General features: G+C 35.6%; 4 protein-coding genes across 4 annotated transcripts; 2 read left to right on the top strand and 2 right to left on the bottom strand.

The window, feature by feature from the left end:
• The first annotated feature begins 3,427 nt into the window (after positions 1 to 3,427).
• On the top strand, positions 3,428 to 7,384 carry LOC109191767 (two-component response regulator ARR12-like). The gene is made up of 6 exons (XM_019342420.1): positions 3,428 to 3,808; positions 4,586 to 4,738; positions 4,873 to 5,235; positions 5,324 to 5,400; positions 5,705 to 6,841; positions 7,060 to 7,384. The coding sequence occupies exons 1-6, from the start codon at positions 3,664 to 3,666 to the stop codon at positions 7,105 to 7,107; spliced, it is 1,923 nt and encodes a 640-aa protein (XP_019197965.1). The 5' UTR covers positions 3,428 to 3,663; the 3' UTR covers positions 7,108 to 7,384.
• A 3,118-nt stretch (positions 7,385 to 10,502) lies between these two features.
• On the bottom strand, positions 10,503 to 13,127 carry LOC109191766 (pentatricopeptide repeat-containing protein At4g02750-like). Its single transcript, XM_019342419.1, has one exon. It carries the CDS (start codon positions 13,104 to 13,106, stop codon positions 11,079 to 11,081), a length of 2,028 nt encoding a protein of 675 aa, XP_019197964.1. The 5' UTR covers positions 13,107 to 13,127; the 3' UTR covers positions 10,503 to 11,078.
• A 685-nt stretch (positions 13,128 to 13,812) lies between these two features.
• On the bottom strand, positions 13,813 to 16,153 carry LOC109191775. The gene is made up of 3 exons (XM_019342431.1): positions 15,718 to 16,153; positions 14,423 to 14,446; positions 13,813 to 14,333 (listed from the first exon to the last, which is right to left on the bottom strand). The coding sequence occupies exons 1-3, from the start codon at positions 15,899 to 15,901 to the stop codon at positions 14,026 to 14,028; spliced, it is 516 nt and encodes a 171-aa protein (XP_019197976.1). The 5' UTR covers positions 15,902 to 16,153; the 3' UTR covers positions 13,813 to 14,025.
• A 1,744-nt stretch (positions 16,154 to 17,897) lies between these two features.
• LOC109191743 lies at positions 17,898 to 18,416 on the top strand. Its single transcript, XM_019342394.1, has one exon. It carries the CDS (start codon positions 17,898 to 17,900, stop codon positions 18,414 to 18,416), a length of 519 nt encoding a protein of 172 aa, XP_019197939.1.
• The last annotated feature ends 8,842 nt before the right edge of the window (positions 18,417 to 27,258 follow it).

Below are 27,258 nucleotides of genomic sequence, written 5' to 3'. Positions count from 1 at the left end.
TTACGGAAAAGATATATACATATCAACCAAATAGAACTTATAATTCACAGATTATAATTCCAACCAAACTATATCAAAAAGAGAGGATTTTTGCTTAGAAGCATAATCAAAACCGAAAGAAGGAAAGATGGCTCGTGTATGGGTATAGGGTTTTTAGCGCGAGTCAAGAGACCACTCTTTCCTTAAAACCTTATTTGCCACCTCCCAAAAGTGCTAGGAGCGCTATGGCCTAGGTTTCCCAGGATAAAACGTGCTACGGTTTGACATTTGAGCACCCAAACGAGCGAACCCGGCGAACTAGAGCAAAGCCTTGAACACAGTTAGGCTTAAGAAAGGAGTAGAAACAGAAGTGTTTTGAGGCTTGAAAACAAAATTTCGTGTGTGAGCTCTATACTTGTTGTTGTTATATATCTAAAACTTCTACTTTGTGGCATTCATCATTAATTACATGTTGTGTAACATCCGAAACAGCAACCCCATTAACAGAATTAAATTCAAAATTGGAGTTAATGGATTGTTGGTCTTCAGCTTTGCCAAGTTTCGGCCCAAGGCCGAAACAATAGTTCAGTTCAGCCTGGACCGAGCTCAGCCAATTTCCGACGACATTCGTGCCCGCAGGTGCCGGCGCACACGAGCTCGGACTTGAATCAAGCCTCTAGAAATTTCTAAAATGTATTCTTTATAATTATAAGATTAACAACAAGGAAAATAACAACAACACCACCAACAACAAACAATCGAACAAACAAGTTTTCTTTTTACAAATATTTTTTTTTCATTTAAACCATCGAAAAATATATATTTTTTTTTTGAGGAAAATCGAAAAACATTTCAACTAAACCTCTAAAATATTATCGAAAATAGGTTTCCAAATGCTTTTAATTATCAAAAAAACTTGAAGCACTTTTGGAAATTTAAATAAACTTTATAGATGAAAAACAGAGTTAATTCCCAAAATGGTCCTCCGACTATAACCTTTTCTTAAATTAGTTCCTTGACTTTTAATTGCACCCAAAGTGGTCTTACGACTATTGAATTTTAAGTTAAAATGGTCATCCGTTATTTTTTGTGTTAAGTGGGTGTTAAAATGAAGGGTAAAACTAGTAATTCATATTTTGTTGTTGATGATATGATGTATTAATTATTTTTTTTATTTCCTTTTTATTTATAATTTTATTAATTTTTTCTCTTATTGGGTGTTTACCCAAGTGTGTAATGCGTGATATTGTACTAGTAATATTAATTAATATATGATTGATTACATAAAAGATAATATTTCATAATCTGATCGGTTTAATAAATATAAACATAATATTCTAATGTGTTATTATTGTATTTGAATACATTAAACCGGCCACCAAATAATAATAATAATAATAATAATAATAATTAATAAATAAATAAATAAATAAATAAATAAATAAAATAAAAGAATCGTCTTAAAACGGCAAAAACAAGTTACCATCTAAAGTTGAAAGCATACTTTTGTTGAGGCTTTTTGCATCTCAATATATCATAATTTGATTACTCCACATTTTATACCAACAACATACATGTCTCAAACACATGAAAAGGGGGTGACAACTGACAATGTGCTTTAAATTAGAATGCAAAATCTAAATTACCAATTTTACCCTTCATTTTAATACCCACTTAATACCAAAACTAACGGATGACCATTTTGACTTAAATTTAATAATCGAAAAATTACTTTAGGTGCAATTAAAAGTCAATGAACTAATTTGAGAAAAAAGTCATAGTCGGAGGACATTTTAAAAATTAACTCATGAAAAATATTTAAAACATAAAAATACTCACTCATGAGCGTTTTGTACATCATATCTGGTAAGTATTCTAGCTTTTTCAAATGAAGCAAAAAGTACAATACATATGTAATTGCAAACAATATATAAAGTTTTGAAGTAAGAATTTTATTATATGCATGTATCTTTTATTTTTTATTTTATTTTTAACTTTTGATTAATTATTAGGTCTAAAGAATAAAGAGAAAATGACACTTTTTCCCCCTAAGTTGTTTGCTTATAGCACACTTTTCCCCTATATTATTTATGTAATGACTTTATCCCCTCAATTGTTTTTAAAGTGACTATATATTTCTTCCGCTCTCCGTTAAGTAAATGTTTGAGCTGTTAAAAATGAGGGTAAAAATGACATTTCACCTCTTAATGTTCCTATGTCTTAAGTTGCCTAAAACATCGACCTCGGCCATCACCCCTACCCGCTTCCCGATGGTCTCTTTTTGCTTTCCCCCATAATTTATACCAGTAAAATTGGCAACATTCGTATATCTGACCAATATTTTCCAGTCTTCATCCCTTGTCCTTTATTGGAAACGAAGGCCTCTGCGGCAACGCGATTCAGAAGCCATGCCGAACCGACGGGCCACCGCCGACGGTGGAGAATAAGCAGCAGCTAAAGAAGACAGTCGGCGCGGTCGGTGTGGATCGTTGCTGCAGCATCTGGAATTTGCTTGTTTGTACTCATCGTGGGTAGCCGGTGTGGATCGTTGCTGCGGCATTTGGAATCTGCTTGTTTGTACTCATCATGGGTAGCCGGTGTTTCCACGTCAGTTATAACCTTAGATTTTACGGCGACCGGGACATCGACCCCGGAAATACTTTTGTAAGAATAAGTATAAAAGTTAATTTCAGCGAAAGTCTCTTATCTTTTGTGGTAATTTTATTTTTAGTCATCAACTATCATTTTTGTCTTTAAACACTCATATTATTAAATTGTGAACACTTTTGGTCCTTCTAGTAACTTTTCTGGCGAAGGGCTCCATTTTAGAGAAGGATAAATTGATCTCATCACATTTTTTAAGATATTTTATTGTTTTTGTTCCTCTCTTTTGTTGGAAGTTCAGTCATCTTCGCCGATCAACAGTGTGCTGAGAGGAGACAACTCCTAGCTAGACATTCATCGACTGCCAGGACCTAACTATCGGAGTTACATATGTTTTTAATCAATATCGTGCTGGTGAAACCAATTTGGTTGGCGTGAGTGGCCATACACTCTTGTCTTTTAAAAGAGGTCGGATGTTCGAACTTTCTCTAGTATAAAAAAATCAATCTGGCTGACACTTTGCCCCAGGGACTCATGGAGTAACAGCATAGTATTAAAATTTTGGAGTATATATGGTAGAACTCTAAATTTATTTCCAACAATATTTCAATCCAAGTTTTGAAGTAAAATATAATTTCAAATGTAACGAGACCAATGTCTAAAATCAAGCTTTGTCGAAAAAAAGTGCCAGAAAAAGCAAAAGTTTTTTTTTTCCATTTTAATAGTTTGAATGTTTAAAGACAAAAACCATAATTTTGAAACTAAATTTGGAATTACCGTAAAAGATAAGGTAACACTATTGGAATAAACTCATAATTTTATCCGTACTCTCGTCTCTCTAAAGCAATATTTTCGTTCAGAGTTTTGGGAGGCCGAGGAGAGAGGGACCACGTTTAAATCTCTAGTTCGTCTTGCTTTGTTTCAATTCTTGAATTCATTCACAACATGATTGATTTATTGGCTTTCTTGATACCTGAAAAGTAAAGTTCCGGAGAAAGAAACCTTTTTTTTACGGTAAAGATTGAAACTTGGGCGCTGTGATTCTGTGTTTTTGGGAATCTGGGTTAGTGGTTTCCAGAAATGACTGTTGACGAAAGTAGAGAAATGGTTGAAAAGGAAAATTATTCTGACAATTTCCCAGTGGGTATGCGTGTTCTTGCTGTTGATGATGACCCAATTAGCTTGAAGTTGTTGGAATGTCTGCTTCGGAAATGCCAGTACCATGGTATATGTTTATTGCTCTCCCTTGTTAAATCTTCCCGGTTTCGTTTGTTTGGTTTCTCCTCAAGTGTTCTTGTTCAGTGAATTTTATGAATTAGTCTGTAACTTTCTTGATCGCCCAGGTTTTTGTTAAGAATTTTGTTTGTATCTATCGTGATGAATTCTCTTTTCCTTGTTGAGTTGTGGTGTCCAAATTCAAGGGAAATTAAGTATTATTAACAGATTGAGATTTTTACTTTCATATATCATAGTTCCAGAACTTCATTTATTTGCATGTTGCATGCATGTTTTTGGAGGAAGAAGAAGAAAAGAGATTAGCAGCTTCTCTTGTCTTATTAGTATTGGCCTTTTGGCTTTGTTTTTTGTCTGTTTATTTTTAGGGGGTGCTGGGGGTGATACTTTTTTACTTTTGTGACTAATTGTGTTTTTTTCCTTATTTACACTGCTTGCAGGATTAATCCAAATCCCAAAAATAGTGTTTTTTCTGTATAATTGGTCCCCCATTAGTCCAAATCAACCAAAAATTATGTTTGCTTCCTCTCATTTAATGTAGATAATTGGAGTTGTGTTTTCAAATTATATTGTTTTCTGCCAATGTTTATGTTCTGCTGGTTGGTGTTTGAATGTTGCCAAACACAACAAATGTTTTTGAAGGTTTTATCCTAGATTTTGTTCCTCATTCCTCGATTGAATGAATGCCCGTTGCAACTGTTTATTGTGATAATGGAAGATTCGATGAAGTTAATTTTTATCTTGAATATGATTTGGGATTCTTTTGCAGTAACCGTAACAAATCAAGCGAGAATGGCACTGGAGATGTTGAGAGAAAACAAAGACAGGTTTGATCTGGTGATCAGTGATGTCCATATGCCTGACATGGATGGTTTCAAACTGCTAGAGCTTGTTGGTCTCGAGATGGACCTTCCTGTAATCAGTAAGCATTCGAATTTTTATATTTTATTTGCATCAAATAATTTATCCCGAGGCATCTTTCTTTGATCGTTTTCTGAACGTTATCAGGGGCGTATATAGTTTTGCAACGTTTCTAACGTCTTTGAAATTCACTAGTGTTGTCGGCAAACAGTGATACCAGCCTTGTAATGAAGGGAGTTACTCACGGCGCTTGTGACTACTTGGTGAAGCCTGTGCGGATCGAGGAGCTTCGAAACGTTTGGCAACACGTAATCAGGAAAAAGAAGGTTGATCCCAAACTCCATAGCAAGTCCGGTGAAGAAGGTAGACCGGGGGACCAATTATCGGGTACTGTAGAGCAGAATGAGAAACTGAATAAGAGAAGAAAGGATGAGGAAGATGGGAGTGTCGACAGATGTGAGAACGAAGACCCGGGAACGCAGAAAAAGCCCCGTGTCGTTTGGTCTGTAGAACTTCACAGGAAGTTCGTTGATGTTGTTAACCAGTTGGGCATCGAAAGTGAGCTTTTTTCAGCATCAATAATGCCTATCGTTCCACTAGTCTTCTCCTTTTCACGTTATTCATCATCTCCGTTCTTTAAATGCAGAAGCTGTTCCCAAGAGGATTCTTGATCTGATGAACGTTGAAGGGCTTACTCGAGAAAATGTGGCAAGCCATCTCCAGGTACCAATTTGACTTAATAATACAACCCAAGATGATATTGTGTGACAGTACACATGAAGAATTTATATGTTGAAACACGCCCCCTCACGTGTGAGGTGAGTTCCAAGCAACACGTGGACCGTAGTCACATTCGAACCCATGACCTTTGGTCTGGCTCTGATACCAAATTGAAGCATGTGCTGCATCTCAACTAAAAGCTTAAGCTGATAGTTGGATTGCACATTAATGGCTATATGCTCACAGAAACTAACGAGGTGCTATTATTTGAACATTTTTGTAATAAATTTTAGTAACTTTGTTGCAGAAGTATAGGCTATACCTGAGAAGGATCAGTTTGGTTTCAACCCCACAGGACAACATGGCAACGCCATATATGCGGATGGGTTCACTCGATGGGTTTGGAGATTTGCCAACATTGGCTGGGCCCGAACAACTTAACCGTGCTACATTACCATCATATGCCCCGGGCAGCATGCTTGGTAGGCTAAATAGCTCTGCCGGTGTAAGCCTTCAAAACGTTAACCCATTGGGTTTGCTCCAACCGAGCCATGCCCAAGGTTCTCGTCACTCCCTTGATCCTCTCGGGAAGTTGAACTCGAATGCTCCACCCACAAGCCAGAACCCGAGTTTGTTTCTTGGAATTCCGTCGTTAGAGCTTGATCAGTTGCGACACGGTAAATTCACCAAAATCGAACCGGACCTCAATCCGTTGGACAACTCGAAGCTTCTCGCAGCTGCTAGTACATTCACGGGTTCTGGATCTGGTTTTGGTAACCCAATCAATGCTGCAATCCTTCAAGGGAACTCCGGGTTTGGGAATCCACATTCACTCAATATGACTTCTTTAAGGCCTGAGCCTTTGAACACCGGTGTTATTAGCAGCTCTTCAAACTTTCTTGGCCATGGAGGACTGAATGGGAATCTGCAGAATTCTATTTTGGCATCAAATGTTTATCCATTGATGGATCAGAATCATGTACGAGGGAATTATTCTTTCGTTGGCCCTCATTTGCAGAGCAGCCCTCTTGTTTATCCATTAATGGAAAACTCGAGGGGACAAACACAATACCAAGAAGGCTTCATCGGTGATGCTATTCAGACTGTGAATCAGGCACCTACCCAATTCTGGGGAGATCATGAACAGAATCATAACTCAAATAATGTTTTCAGCAACCCGAGCTCTCAGATTCTTGGTACTGGATTAATGCCTTCCTTAACCCAGATCGCTGACCAAAATAACGATGTGTTCAATATGAAAACGAACACATCTTTGATTGGTCAAGAAAATGGAGGCTCTGTGGTTCTCTTTCAGCCCAATGTGAACGAAAATTTCAGTCAAGACTCAAGGATGGGATCCAATGGAGACTACATGTTGAACTCCGCAAAGGCACAGGGCGCTTATGCTTCTCTGGATGATTTAATGAATGGAGTAATCAATGAGGTATGACATCCTTTCCTTCCAACCATGTCTCTTTAATTCGGTGACGTAGAGATTTGAACCCATGACCTTTGGTCTAGCTTTGATACCAAATTGAAGCATGTGCTCCAACTCAACTAAAAGCCTAAGCTGATAGTTGGATTGCACATTAATGGTTAATGGTTATATGCTCAACACTAATAATGCCCGCATTTCATTCTGATATCCCTCCCATGATGCAGGAACAAAATGGGCAATTCGGATTCAATGATTACTCATTTGGGCCATGAACCTGACAGGTTCTATGATGCATTCCGGGGGCGTGGTTGTTCTTGATCCAAGAAGCTGCAACGATTGGATAAAGTTTAGGTAGCTGGGAACTGTCAGATAGTTATTTAGCCAATTAATCATTCTTAGTCTTTGACTAGTACTGCCTGCCATATTATAAAAGTTTCAATCCCAAACTCAAGGAATTTCCTGCTTATCCAATGTACAAGCATTCTTAGACTTTGATTTCTCCTTTTGTTGCCTTCTTTCTCAATTTTATGTACTATTTTTCTTGCTTCATTAACTCTACACCTTTGATGCATACTTACCTGATTTTTCTCATTTCATTTTCCTCTCTGCAACCTTTTGCAATATGAAGCTAGCAAATATGCACATGGTTCCCATGTGTACATACATTCATCTTAGGATTCTTTTATTTGAGTACTACTAATCTATTACAATGTAGTATCTGTTCATCGCTATTTTCTTAATCTGCTGAAGCACAATGTAGTATCTTAGGATTCGTTTATGTTTTAGCAGATTCATTCATTTTATGAATACTTGTAACTGTTTCTTGGTCTGCTGACTAGTTTAAACCATAATACATAGCCCTTTCTCATCATAAGCCAAATTAATCTTAGCCTCCCGTTCCTACCCCAAGAGTCATTAGAAGATGTAAAGTCGAGTCCCATGAGCAGCCTTTCAAGCTTTCAGCCAGTCTTCTACCTTACTATACGCATAAGGAGCCTAACCGCCACCTTACTCCAACTGAGGAGTCATGTTACATCCCTAATTTATGTATGTATTTCTTGTACTTGTGACATTATATATTATGCTAAAAGGTTGTATTTTAATGTTTTTATACCAAAAGTACCCTTACACGATTAAATATTCGGTTAAAGTACCTATAAAGTCCTTGTACTATAGTGTTTTGTTCAATTTAGTCCCTATACTTTAAAAAGTGAAACAATTAAGGACAATAGCTTATGTGGTGCTGACATTATCTCTGTCAAATCATCATACTTACATGCCAACTCATATTTTATTTTATAAATATTTAAAATTAATTATTTTTACCACCATATATTACATTAATATGTCCGAAATAAATACATAAATATTTGTTCACATCAACTATTATCCTTAATTGTTTCAATTTTTAAAATATAGGGACTAATATGAACAAGATTAAAGTAGAAGGACTACATTGAACAAAGCACTATAATACAAGGGTACTTTGACCTAAATATTCTATTGATTAAGTATTAAATATTAAATCAATTTACCTAATTATACTCTGAATACATTAATTATCAAAATAATTTACCTAATTAAATATTATATATTAAACCAAATATATTTTACTATGAACTATTACTTATATATTTATCAATTATAATATATAACTAATCACTAAATACCAATTTTGGTTCCACGAGTATTAGCAAAATGACAGTTTTGGTCCACATGTTTAATTTCTACAAATTTTCATCCATGACTATTGTTTACTATTGTTTTAGTGCCAAAATTCATCATGTCAGTCAGCTCTTCGTTTAAGACATGTTGAAATATGAAATTATGAAGGGTATTTTCGTCCTTTTCCAATTAAGACCACAATTTGAGCATGAATAAATGAATTTAAGCCCTAAGATCGATCCAAATTCGCAGTTCTCCTCAAATTAAGGTAGGATGATGAAGAGAATTGCGAATTGGATCGATCTTAAGACTTAATTTCTTTATTTATGCTCAAATTGGGATCTTAAGTTGAAAATGATGAAAATACCCTTAAAATTTTAGATTTCGGCATGTCTTAAACGGATGGGTGACCGACGTGATAAATTTTGGCACTAAAACAATAGTCGTGGATGAAAATTGGTAGGAATTAAACATGTTGACCAAAATTGTCATTTTATTAATACTCGTGAGACCAAAATTGGTATTTGCTCTATAACTAATCAACACAACAAAAGTAAATATTTGTAATATTCTGGGTAAAAAAAAAAAAAAAAAGCATAAGTGTCAAATAGGCTCATCTACTACTGCGAAGTGATCAATTTACCCCACAAATTAAAATATAGTGTAATTAGCCATACTTACCAGCTAAATTTGTTCGATTAGCTTTTTTCGCACGTTACTACCTGGTTGCCCAATCCACCTGGTTGACCTGAAAAATAAATTTAATAAATTTAATGACATGGCAGTGCCTTCATCCCAGTCAACCTCCACCACCGCCTTCATCATCAGCACACCCACCAGAATCGTTCCGTTTTCACCTTCATCGGCGTCGCTCAAATTGGGCGATCGAAAGTTAGCAGAGACGTTGCGCGATCTGACTACGATTGCATCGTTCGAAGCTTTGCCGACGATCGTGCCTTTGCATGGACAATCAAAGCCCGGCGATGCCATTCCGCAACCCTCTCAAAGCTTCGTCACTCATCAGTGAGGTGATCGCAATCTTCAATCTCAAGATCGGCAACCTCCTGCGAAGTCTCACATCGCGATCCAAAATTTGTCTTTTGCGACTTCTCCGACGATCGGGCCTAACATATATTTTGCTTGTTTTCGATTTGTGATCCAAAATTCGACTTCTCCAACGATTTGCGATTTTCGTATAAATAATATTCTATTATTCATTTTCTATTATTCATTTAATTTCCCGTATACAACATATATTTTGCTTGCAAAAAGATTTTCTCGGTCAGTTAGCGGCCGCTAGGGCTGGCTACGAGAGGAGTCCGACGAGGCTTTCAATCGTCGATTTATCTCGATCCAAGACAGAATCGGCCACATGCAAGGCAGATTTTCCACGATCGACAATCAATTTTTGAAAATCAAGCGAGCGAGATAGGAAAATCGAGGATTATTGAAGGCGAATATGAGATGACGGGGAGGAAATTAGAAGGAATGCCGATTGTGTCAATCAAAAGTGAGGAATGGAGTAATCTAGTGCTCGAAGAAGGAAAACTAACCTTGATTTGGCGTTTTTAGTAGGAGAGACTGTCATCAATGGAGTCTGCACTTGCTCCGCCGACGCCGGTAGCTGAAATGCCGTCATCCATCGGTGGGTTTTGGTTCTTATTTGGGAAAATATGGAGGGAGGGGGGGGGGGGGGGGGGGTTAGCTTAGGGAGATTTTGGTAATATCCAACTATTATAAATAACAACACATTAAAATAATTTATCATGCCACATCATCTTAACCGGCTACCAAGTCATCACAATAGGGGGAAACCTAGAAAAAAAGCTAATTGAACCATTTTAAAAAGTTAATGTGGCTGATTACACTATATTTTTAATTTATGAGAAAATTAAACACTTCACAGTAGTAAATGGACCTATTTGACACTTCTACCTTGAAAAAATTATACCGTTCGTATTCTTTTTTTTTTTTTTCCTCCCTCACCTCTATCCTACATAGCTTCTAAAAACTTGTTAAAAAAATAGTACTGATGGGCTTGCTCATAACATAGTCTTCTGACAACAGCCTTGCTACTGACATAGGCTGCCTTCAAACCTATGCAATTTTTGTCTTGACCCTCATGTGGAACAATAAAAAGGCAAAAATACAATTAGAAGGATCAATAACAATCATCATTTCTGAAGGACCAGAGGCAGTAGACTTTACTGCAAGCAAGACTTGCAACATAGTTGTGATCTGTCTGAGGTGAAGCTCTTCTCTACCCTGCCTTCATAGCACATTGAAAGTCTTGGGATTCTGCTATCATATTCTACAACTTGATTCATCCTCAATATACCCTTCACCATAAAGTCCACAGAAATCTGTAAACAGTATTACAAGTTGGTTATCATGGCATTCTTTCAGTGATAAATATCAGAGAAGTACCTCAGGGTATGTTGTGTTGTAAAAAAGACAAGATCTCTGACAATTTCGGCTTTTATTATCCTGAAATACCAGTGAAGTGAGTGAACCACCTCTGCATTGATCTTTCAGTTAAACCGAACTTGAGTGTGATCAAGTGAATGAAAAGTACTCTTCAATCTGCTGTGAAAGTAACATCAGTAAAGAGAGGCTTTTGATCTCTTAAAACGGTTTCCTGCATCAAAGGCTGAAGCTTCTCTTGCAACACCTTATAAATCTCATTCATTTCAGGATGAGACCTGTCTCCCACACAGAATACATGATATTTACCATTAACTTCTATTTGACTGAACCCGGGTACTTTCTTCACTTCCCTCTGTTTCATCTTCTTAAGTACCTGTGCAAAGTCGTCCCATTTCCCAGAAGCGGCATATGCATTTGCCAAGAGCACATATCCTCCCGAACTAGTTGGCTCAAGCTCTATTAGTTCATTGCCAATCCGACTTGCCAGTGCAGTGTCCCCGTACAGCTTGCATGCACCTAGTAATGCCCCTAGGACCGCTCCATCGCGTTCCTCTGGTGGCATATGTGCCACCACCATCATAGCCTTGTCAAGAAGCCGAGCTCTCCCTAAAATGTCTACAAGGCAACAATAATGCTCGGCCCTCGGTTTTAGGTCATAGGCATGACCCATGGCATCAAAAAGCTTCTGACCTTTCATAACCAGACCAGCATGACTACAAGCTGACAAGACACCAACAAATGTGATCTCATCTGGCGTATTTCCTGATCTTAGCATCCGTGCAAATGTCTGTAATGCTTGATTAGCAAGGCCATGATAAGCATACGCCAGAATCATTGCAGTCCACGACACAACATCCTTTGTGTTAAGATTCTCGAAAGCCATGATTGAAGAGCTAAGATCTCCATGCCTAGAATACATGGTGACCAGAGCATTAGTGAGAGATGTCTCGTTTTCGAAACCCAGCAGTAAAGCAAGTGCATGAACCTGCAACAACTCAAGAACACCCATACATGAAGTCATGACACTGGTGATAGTAGTCTGGTTTGGCCTTATTCCAGACCTAAGCATGGATTGAAAAAACTTCAAGGCTTCACCCTCGGGTCCACTTTTGGCATATCCATCAATCATAGCATTCCAACTAACAAGATTCTTATTTGGGATTAAATCAAAAAGCTCAGAAGCTTTGCCCATCAGGCCTTCACCAGAATAAACAGTGATCATAGCATTCCATGCAGCCACATCTTTATATGGCATTTGATCAAAATACTTCCTTGCCAATTCAGTCAACCCATTGTGTGCAAGACCAGTTACCATTGTGGTCCAAGAAACCTCATTTTTCCTCGGCATTCTATTAAATAGTTCCAAAGCCTCGTCCACCCTATAATAATCCAAACAACCTTGAATCATAACATTCCATGAATATAAATTACGCCCTGGCATCAGATTAAAGAGTTCAAGGGCTGTATCAACTTGACGATTCTCAACATAAGCCCTGATCATTGCAGTCCAAGCTATAACATTTACACACGGCATTTCATCAAACACACTACGTGCTTCATCAATCAACCCATTTCTAGCAAAGCCCAGCAACGCTGCAGTCCTTGACACTGCATTTTTCTCAGGAATCTGCCGAAACAACCTGCGTGCCTCATCTACGTTTCCAATCTGAAAATATCCCGAAATCAAACTGGTCCAAGAGTACACATTCCTTGCAGGCATTTGATCAAAGATTCTCCGAGCCTCGCCTATTCTCCCAGCCTTGGCATAACCATGAAGCATTGCAGAATCGGACACGACATTCCTCTCCGGCATGGAACGGTAAAGTTCCTCAGCTTTCACGAGCTCCTTATTCTTAATATAAACACTAATCATTGATGCATACGAGACTACATCTCTCTGACGCATTTCATCAAACACCTTCCGGGCCTCATCTACTTTACCTTGACGGCCAAGACTACTGATTTTTTGGTTATGGTCATAAACGGTTAATCTAGGATCAGAATGGAATTGGGTTTGGGGTTTGTGTTCCAATTGAATTTGGGGAGGGAGCTTTGATTTTAAATAGGATCTAGAAAAGGCGGGAAGCCAGAATGGGCCATTTATGTAAATTTGATGATATTTTGAGCACCAATATATAATTTTGCGGCTTAGGGGATTTATTCTCTTTGTGATATACATTTGACGTTAGAAAGGGTTCGATGTTAGAGTGTGATGGTATGAATACACCATATGTAGGTTGTCTTGCTTATAAACTACTCCAAAATATTATGCTTTTTTGTGGTCAATTTGTTAATTGACAATACTTTTCTTTCTTAAATTTTAAAATTACTTTTACTTTGAGAGAGAATCAATTTTGTTGATTATATTATAATTTATAAAGTTGTTGTTTCCAAAAGGTTGAATCCTCAATCCCAAGGGTTCTCACATTCCGACCTGACAAAACATTTGGAAAGATGTAAATCATGATAATTCAGTTGAAGACAGAAGTTATACATTTACTTACTCTGTGCAAAGGAGTCCCCTCACTTTGAGAAGTTATTCATACACTACTGTTGGTAAGATTCGATCTCGAGTCATTATTCTCAGCCCTCACCTTTGTAACTTACTGAGCTGCCCATTCGGGTTATAATTTATAAAGTTAACCTCTTGGCATGTAGTTGAGAGTTGAGATAAGAGGATGCATGAGATACACTTAGGAGTTAAGAGCCTTGTGTCTTTGGTAACAGGATGTTATGGAAATTGAGTCCTTGTTAAACAAGTACATAGTTCTTTCACTATACTCATATAATAATGGTTTTGTTAAACAATGTTATAACCTTATAACTAGTTTTGATTTCTTTTCTTGTCGGCACGTTAAGAGATCAGCGAACCTGACTGCTCATACTTTAGCTAGGGTAATATGAATGTTATTAGACTACTACAAGTTGGTAAAGTTAATACATCACAAATTCGCAACTATGACAGACAAAATCTGATGATCTGCTAATATGAATGAAACAGGTAAACATAATTATACTAAAATGGCTTCTTTTTTTTTCCCCTCAAAACCATGAATTATAGAAGCAAATGAACACTCTTATGTGATCATACCTATAGGCTATAGCTCATTCCCTGACCAACCCATTTGGCGGGCTCGTTTCTCCCACAGATCTGTCAACTTCTTTTCCTTGCGGAGCAGAACTTCGGCCCGTTCTCTTCCCACCTCGCAAGTTTCTGTGGCGGTATTACACTTCTCCGACTCCTTCTGGTATTCGGAAGCTAACCTTCTGGCTTCCGAGACAGTAATGTTCATATGATGGGTGCGTTCTTTGTCCACCGTTTCCTGCAGCTTTAGCTCTTCTGATAATAAATCCACATACTGCTTCTCCATCTCTTCCTTCAGATCCGGGTCATCTTTCCCACAGTCTATTATTACAAACAACGAATTATATATATCATGAAATAAAGCGAAATTGAGATCTTCACCGAGACAAAAACGGGTAGAGAACATTTACCTCTAACTGTAAGATTGGCCAGACCTGCATGCCAAGAACAACACGAGAGCATTAGTTGAACTGGACTTTTTAGGTTCATTCGGGACAAATTTGAGATGATAGAATTGGAATCTTATAGAATGTAACAATTTTCTTCCTTTCTACGACACGTTATTTGATCAGAATCCTAAAAGCTCCTTCAATAGAGAGCTCGCTCACAGGAACCCTGTGACTACTTGTTTTGAAGTGCCCGACGAATAAAGTAGAAACAGGTTTACCATACTAAGTAAGCACTGCAGGAAGCTTTCGAACATAACTTTATCGAAAAAGCCAAGACTCCCCACTCTACCTATCTTGAGAGATCTTACAGAGTTACAGTATAAATACATCTAGCAAGCAGAGTCCTTCAAAACAAATGACTTGCAAGGACCTTTTTTAACTTGTTAACGTCACTAACAACAATAGCAACAACGAAAGCACACAAACACACAAGCAATGAGCCAATGACAACTTGACAAGTCCTAGGATTACTAGGGGACCAGGGGGACCAGATGGGCTAGATGGGAAAATACGTCGGTCCATAACCCTGTAATTTAAACAAAAATGACCCATAATATAGAAGGTAAGGTCAAGGCGTAAATTTGTCTGGTCATAATAAAGGCTCAATCCATGAATATAACACGTTATTAATATGAAATCCTGTATGAGCTAATAAAACGATTAAGGAGCATTTTATTTCACATTTATATACCAAAACGAATAGATCGATAGAAATGTGCCTTGCTTTGTGCATCAAAATGAAATACCTTAAAGGCAATAGCCATGGAATCAAAATGCAACACTTCCAGAACCAACATAAATAGGTAAATTAAATACCAAACCAAAGGAAATTTGCTTCGATCTTGTTCATGAAAGAACACATATGATAACTAATCAACAGCAATTTTTGGTATTTGTTTTACTTATTAACTTCAGTACTGTAACAGCTTATACTCAAAGAAATAAACAAAACAGTGCTCCACTCCATACCAACTAAGAGGCAGCAAAATCAGATAACAAATGCACAGAAATTGAATCTAGTAAATTACCCTAGACTTAAAAACACATGAAAGATGGAAAGATGGAATCTTTTTGATAATATTATTACCTAAATTCCAGTTACAGTTAAACAACTAACCAGATTCATTGAAGCTAGAGGCAGAAAAATCTAATCAAAATGCATAAAAGACTGAAACTTGGAAATCACCCAGAAACCAAATAACAATAATAATACTTTACTAATAAAGATTGGAAGAGAGAGAGTTGAGGAAGAATACCGGGAGCAACATCGAGAAGGGAAAGAGGTGGAGAGCAGTGACATTTGCAAGGAGGACAAGAGGCTTTGAGCTTTAGAGCCTTCTTGAATTTCCAGTAAAGGGCAGGCCCAGATACACACAGAGCTGAAACCACAGCAAAGATCACCAAGCAACATCTTAAGCAAGTCCAAGATCTACTTGACATCTCTCCCTCTACCACTCTCTCTCTCTCTCTCTCTCTCTCCAAGAAATTGAAAGGGGAATTTGGATCTGCTGTTATTAATGGGTAAGTGAGATTTGTTGAGGGAAGTGAGGTCACTATCAGATTCTTGATATTCACAGGCTGATAATAAGCAATTTATTACTAACTCCCTATGCTATATCAATCTACGATTCTAAGAGAAATGGTGTTAAGTATCCAAGCACTTTTTTGCTCATTAATACTTGTGATTTAAGTACCCAACCACTTGATTTTCCACTTGATTTTTACTAGTAGAATTTATTTATGAATCAGTAGCAGTAACAAAGTCAAAGCGTCTCCATTCTCTTCCGCGTTCCATAGCCGACACTTTACGGATCACCGCCACAAGAATCCAATTCAATCATTTTTTTGAAAAGCAAATCCAATTCAATGATAATAATAATACAATGGACATATTTCGAAACTGACCTCTTCTTCTTTATTATTAGACAAAATGACACTTTTTCTCCCTGGGTTGTTTACATATAGCATATTTTTTTCCTGTGTTGTTTATGTAACCACTTTATCCTCCTCAATTATTTTTGAAGTGACTATTTTTTCCTCTCTCCGTTAAATAAGTGTTAGGGCTGTTAAATATGAGGGTAAAAATGACATTTCACTTCTTATTATTATTATTATTATTATTATTATTATTATTATTAATAAAATATAATAAAATATGTTAACATTTCTTTAAATTAATACTCCGTATAATTTAACTTTTTTTTAATTTATTAAAAATATTATTAAACACAAAAAAAATTAATTTAACAATTTAAAAATTAACGAAGTAACTAAAAAAGAGTTAAATTAATTAATAAATTACAAATAAGATAAGTAAGATGAGACAGAGAAAATAAGCACTATCATAAAAAAACAAAGTATGATTTAAGCCCATAATAATAATAATAATAATAATAATAATAATAATAATAATAATAATAATAAGTGAAATGTCATTTTTACCCTCATATTTAACAGCCCAACACTTATTTAACGGAGAGGGGGGAAAATAGCCACTTCAAAAATAATTAAGGGGAATAAAGTGGTTACATAAACAACACAGGGGAGAAATATGCTATATGTAAATAACACAAGGGGAAAAAGTGTCATTTTCTCTTATTATTATTATTATTTTTTTTTGCATAATTTGTAATTCTTTGATAAATTTTATAATTATTTAATTGATTAAAAAGCTAATATAAGTTTTGTCAAAAAAAAAAAAAAACTAATATAATTTTTTTTAATTCTTTTTTTGTGAATGCTGTTGGCTCTATTACAATGTAGTATCTGTTCATATACTGTCTCAACCTACTGAAACGAACTTCCAAATGGAAGTCCAACTCGGATACCATTAGACCACATAGTCTTCTCTCATTTTTTTAAAAAAACTTCTTATGTTATTTTTTGGGATGTTTGATTGAAGATTTTTGCAAATAATTCATAATTTTTCTATATTTAGAATTTGTTTTAAATATTGAATGTGATATATAATAAATCGTGTAATTGATTTTTCCAAATATATAGCATGAAGAATTATGGAACCAAAGTTTGCTCATATTCATATATTGAATATGATATACAACAAATTTGTCCAATTGATTGCTAGAAGAGAAAATTTCAATTTTGGTCCACTGACTATTGGGGTTGTGTTAATTGCAACACTTGACTTTCAAAAATGTTTATTTAGTACCTTGACTATGCAATTTTTATCAATTTTGGTCACTCCGGTCAAATTGCCGGCCAAATCTCACCGGAAAAAATTAATAGGTCAATTTATGGGGGTATTTTAGTAATTTTACTCCTCTCTTTTCTTCTCCAATAATATTCCCATTTTTCCGGCAATGAGCGGTGTGGGATCACTTTCTACTTCCACGGCAAGAAAGACCGCGATTTCTGCATCGTCACCGATCCCAATCTCCACATCAACGCCCACTTCATCGGAAAACGGAACGCCGGCATGAAGCGGGACTTCACATGGGTGCAATCCCTCGGCATCCTCTTCGACCACCACCAACTCTTCATCGGCGCCAAGAACACCCCCACCTGGAACGACGCAGACGACCGCCTCGACCTGGCCTTCGACGGCCACCCAGTCTTCCTCGCCGACGGCGAAGACGCCAACGCCGTGGTGATTGCAGTGGAGGGGAACTTCCAGATCAAAGCCAGAGTGGTGCTCATCACGGAGGAGGATTCGCGGGTCCATAATTACGGGATCACCGGAGAAGACTGCTTCGCGCATTTGGATCTGAGCTTCAAGTTCAAGTCGCTGAGCGGGGAGGTGAACGATGTTCTGGGACAGACTTATGGGAGGAAGTACGAGAGCAGGGTGAAGATGGGAGTGGCGAAGACAGTCTTGGAAAAGACAGTAAATAACACATTTATAAGCTCATTGGAGAAGACAGTCTTGCACATCGGAGAAGAAAAAGTCATCGCCGGAAAATTGGGAATATTATTGGAGAAGAAAAAAGAGGAGTAAAATTACTAAAATACCCCCCTAAATTGACCTATTAAATTTTTCCGGTGAGATTTGGCCGGCAATTTGGCCGGCGTGACCAAAATTGATAGAAATTGCATAGTCAAGGTACTAAATAAACATTTTTTAAAATCAAGTGTTGCAATTAACACAACCCCAATAGTCAGTGGACCAAAATTGAAATTTTCTCTTGCTAGAAATGCATGTTCTATGTCTGTACATAATGAGTATATTTCTTCCCCTGATCTTTTATTATTCTTCCCAAAAGGTTGAATTCACAACCCTAAGGGCCTCACACTCCTGATCTTTTATTATAAGCAATCTGTACATTGACTTGAATTAATGAAAGTGTTTGTTTGTTTCCAAAAAAAAATATATAATAATAATAAAGTTCATTTCCAACAACTGATGAAGTAAAAGTTCATATTAGAATTAGGAATGACCTGCAAATTTTACCCAAATATTACGTCTTAAACCTAAGTATAGATATAGATTGTTTGAAATAGAAGATATAAATACAGGGTCAAATGGCGGTGAGCACAAGTGATTTGTCCACTTTAAGCATAATTAATCCTCACATTGTCGTTGTCAAATTTTAAATATTGATTTCTTCCTCCAAATACTGTCTACTGAACTAGTGAGCTAAGCTCGTGCGGGCTCTAATCTCTATCTCTAATGGTGGGGTTTGGTATATGGCTAATCAGCCCATGTTCAAATGATTTGATCAATTTTGACTAAGTGGCTTGGTCAGTCATCCAAACTAAGGGAGTGCTTGGCTCGATGGAAAACTTTTTTCAATGAAAAAGTTTTATTTAAATTTGAAGAAAATTAGATTTTCCTTTGTTTGATTCGTGAAAAAAAAATTTAACTGAAAAATGTTTTCCTCAAGAATGAAGAAAATTTTTTCCACTCCTCCGCTTAGTATTTTATTTTCCATGAAAAGTTAGTAGGACAATTTTGCCCTCTAGAACATTCTTAATTACAATTATTATTATTATTATTATTATTATTATTATTATTATTATTATTATTATTATTATTATTATGTAGGGAATATTGGTCTTTATATACATTATTCCTTATAATTTCAAGCCCAACCAAACAATGGAATCAATTTAATATTCACAGTAATTTCTTTTCCACCAACTAAACAATGTAATTAATCATCCTAATAATTTCTTTTCCATATATGAAATTTCAATTTCTTTCATCCTCAAATATTTTATGCAAACCAAACGAGCCGTAAGTGTTTGGTAATTAACCAACTAATCACATCAGCAGGTAACCACTATTTGCGAAGCACTCCCAATATCTAAGAGCCAATAATAGTAGTAATTGGAACAAAAATTGTGTTGTTAGTATAAATTGTATTAAATATTTATTTTTTTGTGTTATTTGTGTTGTACCTTTAAATTTTATTTACAGTTTATCCTATGTGAGATGGATCTATGTGTAATTTCTGTGGGCAATATACAAGTGTGCACTGTGGTCTCGGTAGGTGTGCATTTTCACTATCATTCATCGTTGTTGGATTTCGTCATATGTGTGCACCTCATCGTTGCCTAGTGCGTACTTTGTGTTCATGTGATATGTGTGTGCATTGTAAATTTGGCATGTGTGGACTATAGTACATATGCGTGCACCTTTGCTTGTAGTAGTACATGATGTTGTATGTGTGCATTTCAATGTGAACGTGTGCATAATGCAATTTTAGAGTGTGCACAATGTAATATATGAGTCTGGCGTGTGCACACACAATTATGGCGATATTCTACGGTGCACACGATTGCCTAGAGTACAGCACAACACTACGTGTTTGTCTCACCAAATTAAAGCACCAACATTAACATAATCAAATTTTCTTATAAACAACAACAACAACAATTTATTATTTAAATGAAAAGATTTTTTTGAGTACTATTGACTCTTTAAATGAAAGGATTTAACAATACAGAAACTCTCATTTTATCATTGACTTACCTATTTAGATTGAAGTTTAGAATTTTGCTTAGACTGATTTGCCCCTTAATTGATATTGATGGGGATTAGATTGCTGATTATGCGCATGTTTAAGGTGTTAACTTTTAATCGTAACTGTTTATCACTTAATTTCTATGACTAATTAGATTTATCCTTAGTTTTTTAGGGTGTTCTCATGTGAACGCAAACCATATATATATATATATATATATATATATATATATATATATATATATATATGGGGTAGGATTCAAGTGAACAGAACATACTTCTAGATTTTTCCTTTGGGGTATGTACCGTCGCCCTTGTCGCAAATGGTCAGAACTGGCTCTTTAAGAATCAAATTACAACTACATAGATAGCCGCGGGTCAATCCACCCATTTGACACCATTCAAATGTAGAGAGGGAGGATTGAACGTGAGATAGAAATTTAAAAAATGTATTCAGAATAATAATTTCAAAAGATACCTTTTTGTCAAAATGGTTCATTTTTCCTTTTAACTAGGATAAATATTTTCTTTTGACTTAATTTTTCAGGAAAAAAAAATAAACACTTTCAAAAGTAATATGCCAGATTTCCACGCTCATTTTGCATGACTTGAAAATGAAAATTGCATTTTTCAACTGCTTGATGCTGTTTCCTGTACCAAATTTCCCATCTACCCCTTGCATTCAAAGCTTTTACAACCAAGACCCGCACTTTGCCTCTATTATTAGGCCATTTCCCCCCTATATATTCTCCTGCCATTTTAACGATTCGCGACTAAAACTCTCATTATTTTTCTTTTTTGAAATTTGAATATTATAATTGATTTGATTGTACTTTTATATATATTTGTTTGTTTTTCTTTTAGGTTTATTAATTTGTTGCTTAGGTGTATTTTTAGGGCAGGGCTTGTTTGATTTGGGGAGGAGGAGGAGTTTGTTGTTTTTTTCTTAATCTTAGATATCCTTGTTTTGGCGCCAGGATATTGTCAGGTAAAGTGTTAATGATGGTCGGGTTTGTTTATCTCTAATCGTCATCATGTTACCTAGCAATATCCTGGCGACCAGAATAAGGATAGGGCTAAGCCCTGAAATCATTCCGATCGAGTTTTGTTGTCAAAATATAATAGGGTTTCAATCCTACATATATATGTTATAATTCCCCTGGAAGATTTTAATTATATGCATGCAGACTTATTAGTTAATCTTTTATTTCCAAATAAACTATCTTTTTAGATCTTACCATTTATATGCATGCAAAATTATCAATATGGTTTTGATTGAAAGGCATGGAAATCCAGAAGTGGATGGCATGCAGCCATGCAGGTAATTTTTTTTTTTGTTTTTCTATGTTATGAAATTAATGTACGTATATGTTGTTAATTTTCAGGTGTTGAATCCACATTTGTTGATTTTTTAGAGCAAATTACACTTTTGGTCCTGTGACTATAGGGGGCGTGTTAATTTCCGTACTTGACTTTCAAAACTAACAATTTAATCCTGTAACTATGCAATTTTTAACACATTTGGTCCTCCCGGCCAAATCACCGGTCAAAGTTGACCGGAAAAACGTAACCCATTTTTAATTAAATATAAGTGGGGGCAAAACGGTCCTTTCATGTTCTTCTTCTCCCTTCTCCTCCTTCTTCGTTCTTCTTCCTTTGCAACAATGTCAGGTGCTAGTTAACAAAAATGGGTCCAACAATTTGCAGCGATGTTGTATAGGACCGCCGGTGGTGCGAGCTTGCCAGAGGGCGAGGCCACGGCAGAGATGGCTTTGTTGGAAGCATAGTTAAGACCAAAAATCAGCATCCTCTGGCTTTCGGAGAAGCCATGAGTGGTGAACGGCGGTGGATACATGGTCACCTTCAACTCATCTTAGCAGAATCATTCCTCAGCATTTCCAAACATTTGGCAACATGAAATCATATATATGATTTCTATTCTAATCCCCAAATTTCTATCTTATTGGCAACAGAGATTGAAATCTCAATTTTAGGCTTTTTTTTTTTAAATGAACCAATTTTAGGCTTTAAAATATTGCAATATGTAATACTAAGAAGAGATTTGAATAACTACATGAAGTGAAGAGCAAAAATGCTAATTTTATTGTGATGCTGCCAATATATCTCCAGAGCAAAAATGTCCCAAATTTCTCTGGTTCTTGCTACCGTAGAGGAAGACGATGGAGTTAGTGGATGACTGCAAAGTTGTTTTGTCAATTAGTTAACAGAAACTTCATGCTGTTGCTTTGTGGTTGTGGATAAAATGTGCCGCCCAAGCCAACACTACATTTGGACGACAAAAATAAAAAAATCTGTATCAGTTCTTCCGTTTCCGGCCAGCGGTGCAAGGAAGAAGGAGGAAGTGACTCGAAAGGACCATTTTGCCCCCATGAATAAATAATTTTAAAAGGTTTACGTTTTTCCGGCCAAATTTGACCGGTGATTTGGCCGGAATGACCAAATGTGTTAGAAATTGTATAGTTAGAGGACTAAATTGTTAATTTTGAAAGTCAAGTACCGAAATTAACACGCCCCCTATAGTCATAGGACCAAAAGTGTAATTTGCTCGATTTTTTAGATCAAGACAGGAGGGGAGATCCGGAGGGAGACCCAATTTAGGCACTCTCCCTCGCTCTATGAGCACACATCACCCGCACAATATCATTAACCCCAAGGAAGCAAGAGCATCCGCCACTCTGTTTACTCTGTTTTGCTTGCGGTAGATTAATTGCACGGATCAAAATCGTCTTTCAATCCTTGTCCATCCAGTTGACAGCAACCTCAAAGATATCCCGGATTGTACCTCTTAATATAACACGCTCATTAATCCAGTTCACCACATTCATAACATCTGATTGTATTTCAACATCTCTAACACCCTTCCCCACGCCTATTCCACAACCTTTACAATAGCTATGACTTCAACCACGGTCGCGTCCCCATAATAATATCTACCCATAAAACCTCCCATCCATTCTCCATCGGGCATCCTAGGAACTCCACCGTAACCCGGCCTTCCTTACAAAATTCTTAGAACTTCCGTCCATATTAGCAGTCTAGGGATGAGTAGTCCAAACCCTTTTTTTTTTTCTTTTTTGTAAAGAGTTTGTATCAGTGTATCACCCCCTAAATTCAAATGCACTAATGTATTTTAGAAATAAATAATTTAAGAAACAAATTTGTCTTGCATAAATGTTTCATTGGAATGTATATAAACAACAATTACTCAATTGAATTAAGCATGAAAGCAGAAGCTTGATTGTGTTATTTGGTTTTGAATTGAATGCCCAATTGATTGGAATCATTTATATGTTTAAAAAAAAATAAAAAATAGATGTGGAAATATCAACTAAGGCCTCCATGGTATACCAGGTACTTTGATATATTTTGCAAGATTTTCCAAACCCTCACTGCTTCACAAAAAAGTGTTATGGGTTGTCTAAAAATAATTAGATTTATCTGTTTTATCATACTTGGGCAGGGCTAATTAATTTGTTGAATAATGAAGATATATGTATGGTGGATATCCTTATGTTGGCTGCCTAGTTATTGTAAGGTAGCTAAAAATTGCATGATAACTTTGTTCATCACCGACCATGCTACCTACCAATGAGGCTTTTTGTCCGCAGTGAGCAAAAATTTAGCCTCTATTGGTCTGTTAAATCACCATAATCAATCCTTCCACAAACTATCGGCCGAAGTGTGAAGGTGCCCTAAGGTGGACAATAGTTGTAGGATAGGAAGATTGAGTTTGGATATGCTCAAACTCTTTTTATATTATCTAACTAAACAAATTAAACAATATCAATATTATCTAAATGTATTAAAAAATATAATAATCTTTTGAAATAGGGAAAAGGGCCAAATAGGCCCTCAAATTTTAGCTTAAAAGTTAATTAGGCCCCTAAACTTTTTAAAGGTTCAATTACACTTATCAACAATTTATTTAGGTGCAATGACGCCCAAAAACAAGTTAATGACTTGCTATCACAGGTCATTAGGGTTCAGGCCACCTTTCGGCGAATTTTTTGACAAAAAAAAAAGGTGACCAGCAACCGAGCCAGATTTGCCGAAAATTTCGCCGGTCACTTCTTTTGTCGAAAATTTCGCCGGTCACTTTTTTTTTTTTGCCGAAAAATTCACCGAAAAGTGGCCAAAACCCTATTGACCTGTGATAGTAGGTCATTAATTTGTTTTTGGGCTTCATTGCACTTAAATAAATTGTTGATGGGTGAATTGCACCTTTTACAAATTTAAGGGCCTAATTGACTTTTAAGCTAAAGTTTGAGGGCCTATTTGACCCTTTTCCCTTTGAAATATTTAGTGTCTACAAACACATACCCCAGGATGGCAAATTATTAAGTGGACCATGGTCCACACAATGCTATGTAAATCATAACAAAAAGTACATTTTTAATATACTAAAAGTATATTATTTGTGTATTGAATTTACATTATACAAAATAATGTACTTTTAGTATTCAAATAATGTATTTTTTCATGAATATAATATACATTTTTAATATACTAAAAGTACATTATTTATATATTAAATGTACATTATTTGATAGTATGATTCACATGTACTTGCCTGACACCTGGTTTCACCCTCATTTTGCATGACTTGAAAATGAAAATTGTATTTTTCAACTGCTTGATGCTCTGGTCCCGAATTCCCATCTCATCTACCCCTTGCATTCAAAGCTTAGCTTTTACAACTAACACCCGCACTTTACTCCTATTAGGCCATTTCCCCCCTATATATTCTCCTGCAAATATCCCTCTCGTGCATCTTCCTCCTTCAATCTTTTAATTGCCTATTCCTCACTACCTCTAGTTATCATCGAAATTTTAATTTTATAATTGGTTTGATTGTACATTTTTTGTTTCTTTTTTAGGTTTATTAATTTGTTGCTTAGGTGATTTTTTGTTGCAAGGCTTGTTTGGTTTGGGGAGGAGGAGGATGAGATGTTGCTTAGCTTGCTCTAGTTTTTTGCTTTCTTGTTAATCTTAGATATCCTTGTTTTGGCACCTGGATATTGTGAGGTAGCTAAAGTGTTAATGATGGGTTATTTGTTAATCTCCGACCATGATACCTTACAGTATCCCGGTGACCAAAATAAGGATAGGATTAAACGCTATGGAGGTGAGGAGGACTGGAGCACTTGATTGAATTGGTTCACAACCTCACTAGTACAAAACTGTTCATTTGCGTCGATTGTAGAAATCAAATCAATCGGCCGGTCTATAACTGGTGCCTATGAATAACACGCTAATAGACTTTATGCCTATTGATAGTTTCTTTGGATGCATATGCACTTTGTTAATATGATAAACCAAATAAACATAATTATTTTGAGAACGAACTTTAACATTTTTTATAATGTTTTTACTTTGAAATTATGAACAAGGCTAGGGTATAGTTTCATTTGCAAAATATTTTGTTCATCCCCAACATGCTCTGTTAGTTGAAGATATTCAATGTGATATAGCATGATGAATCATGGAAACAACATTTATAACTCGATCCACCCCAAGTTAAAAAAATGAATCTTTTTTATTAATCAAATATAAATCATATACTACTACATCAATTCATAATGACCCCATCCCACATAAAAAAAAATGAATTATTTTTATTTTAAAAAATACAAATCATATACTGCCACATCATGTAGCATGATCTTTGAAAATATTATCGAAAATGCGATATATAACAAAATGTGTAATTCTTTTTTCCAAATATATAGCATCATATGATGAATCATGAAAATAAAGTTTATTCATATTGAAAATATTGATTGTGATATATAACAAATTGTGTAATTGATATATCGCATGATGAATTATGGAAAAAAATGTTTATCCATATTGAAAGTGATGTATAACAAATTGTACTATTTAATTGATTTTTAAAATTATATAGCATGACAAATCTTGGAAACAAAACATTTCACAAAATTGATTAAGGGTTTGTTTTTTGGGGGAAAAGGGAGGAGGATATCCTACTAAGGGTGTGTTTAGTTGGAAAATTTTGCACCCTACTATAGGTTTTGATATTCATTACCATGTTTGTTTGTTAACTTTCGTTATCATACTATTGGAATCAAATTATTTAGGGTGTGTGTGGTTCGCATATGGGAATGAGAATAAAATATTTGGTAATGATAATCAGTTTTGGTGAAATCATTTTGAATGTTTGGTAATAGGGTAGAATTGGAATGTATATTAATGTTTGGTTATGTATAACCCTATAATGGGAATAAATGTTTTAAAATACAAAAATAAAAAACGAAGGTAATTGATCTTTAATATAATGATATTCAAAGCATCAGTATGAAAAAAAAAAAATTAAGACAAAATTTTAAAAGCACTAATCTAAACTTAAAAATCATATTACCAACAATTTTTAATTAGTGAATGAGGTTTTTAATTGAAGGGGTAATTAAATCTTATAGTTGTGTTTTAAAAAATTGTCAACCAAACACTAACTATTATTTTGATTTTCATTCCTAGTGTGTAAACCCATGAACCAAATACGTCTTTGTAATTGCAAAACTCATTACCCTTTTACTCTACTTTTGAATAATAGAATTATGAAAAATGTCATTTATTTACCAAACAAAGTGAATACCAGTGGGATTTGAACCTATAATCATTCATTTGGAATAATAACTAAGACACCATCACACTACATAGTAATTAACATTAAATCCACATACTTAAACTCATTATTATTACTAAGCATTTGATTCTCATTATTGTTGCTAATATACATTATTGTTGCTAATATACATTATTGTTGCTTGAGCTCTATTTTTTGTTTCATTTTCCACACGCACTAGTTTAATTATAATAATGCTAAAGTATTATT

Source organism: Ipomoea nil, unplaced genomic scaffold, assembly GCF_001879475.1.
Source record: "Ipomoea nil cultivar Tokyo-kokei standard unplaced genomic scaffold, Asagao_1.1 scaffold1720, whole genome shotgun sequence".
In the NCBI taxonomy this organism is placed as follows: domain Eukaryota; kingdom Viridiplantae; phylum Streptophyta; class Magnoliopsida; order Solanales; family Convolvulaceae; genus Ipomoea; species Ipomoea nil.
The sequence above is the reverse complement of the archived record's forward strand: the minus strand, read 5'-3'. Positions and strand labels throughout refer to the sequence as shown.

Bases quoted from the DNA above. Each gene is read 5' to 3' on its own strand.
- LOC109191767 (XM_019342420.1), top strand. From the start codon at position 3,664: ATGACTGTTGACGAAAGTAGAGAAATGGTTGAAAAGGAAAATTATTCT. The intron at 4,739-4,872 runs GTAAGCATTCGA...GAAATTCACTAG, and splicing joins GATGGACCTTCCTGTAATCA to TGTTGTCGGCAAACAGTGAT. The intron at 5,236-5,323 runs GTGAGCTTTTTT...CTTTAAATGCAG, and splicing joins TAACCAGTTGGGCATCGAAA to AAGCTGTTCCCAAGAGGATT.
- LOC109191766 (XM_019342419.1), bottom strand. From the start codon at position 13,106: ATGTATATCACAAAGAGAATAAATCCCCTAAGCCGCAAAATTATATAT.
- LOC109191775 (XM_019342431.1), bottom strand. From the start codon at position 15,901: ATGTCAAGTAGATCTTGGACTTGCTTAAGATGTTGCTTGGTGATCTTT. The intron at 14,447-15,717 runs GTATTCTTCCTC...CTTGGCATGCAG, and splicing joins CCTTCTCGATGTTGCTCCCG to GTCTGGCCAATCTTACAGTT. The intron at 14,334-14,422 runs GTAAATGTTCTC...TTGTAATAATAG, and splicing joins GGCCAATCTTACAGTTAGAG to ACTGTGGGAAAGATGACCCG.
- LOC109191743 (XM_019342394.1), top strand. From the start codon at position 17,898: ATGAAGCGGGACTTCACATGGGTGCAATCCCTCGGCATCCTCTTCGAC.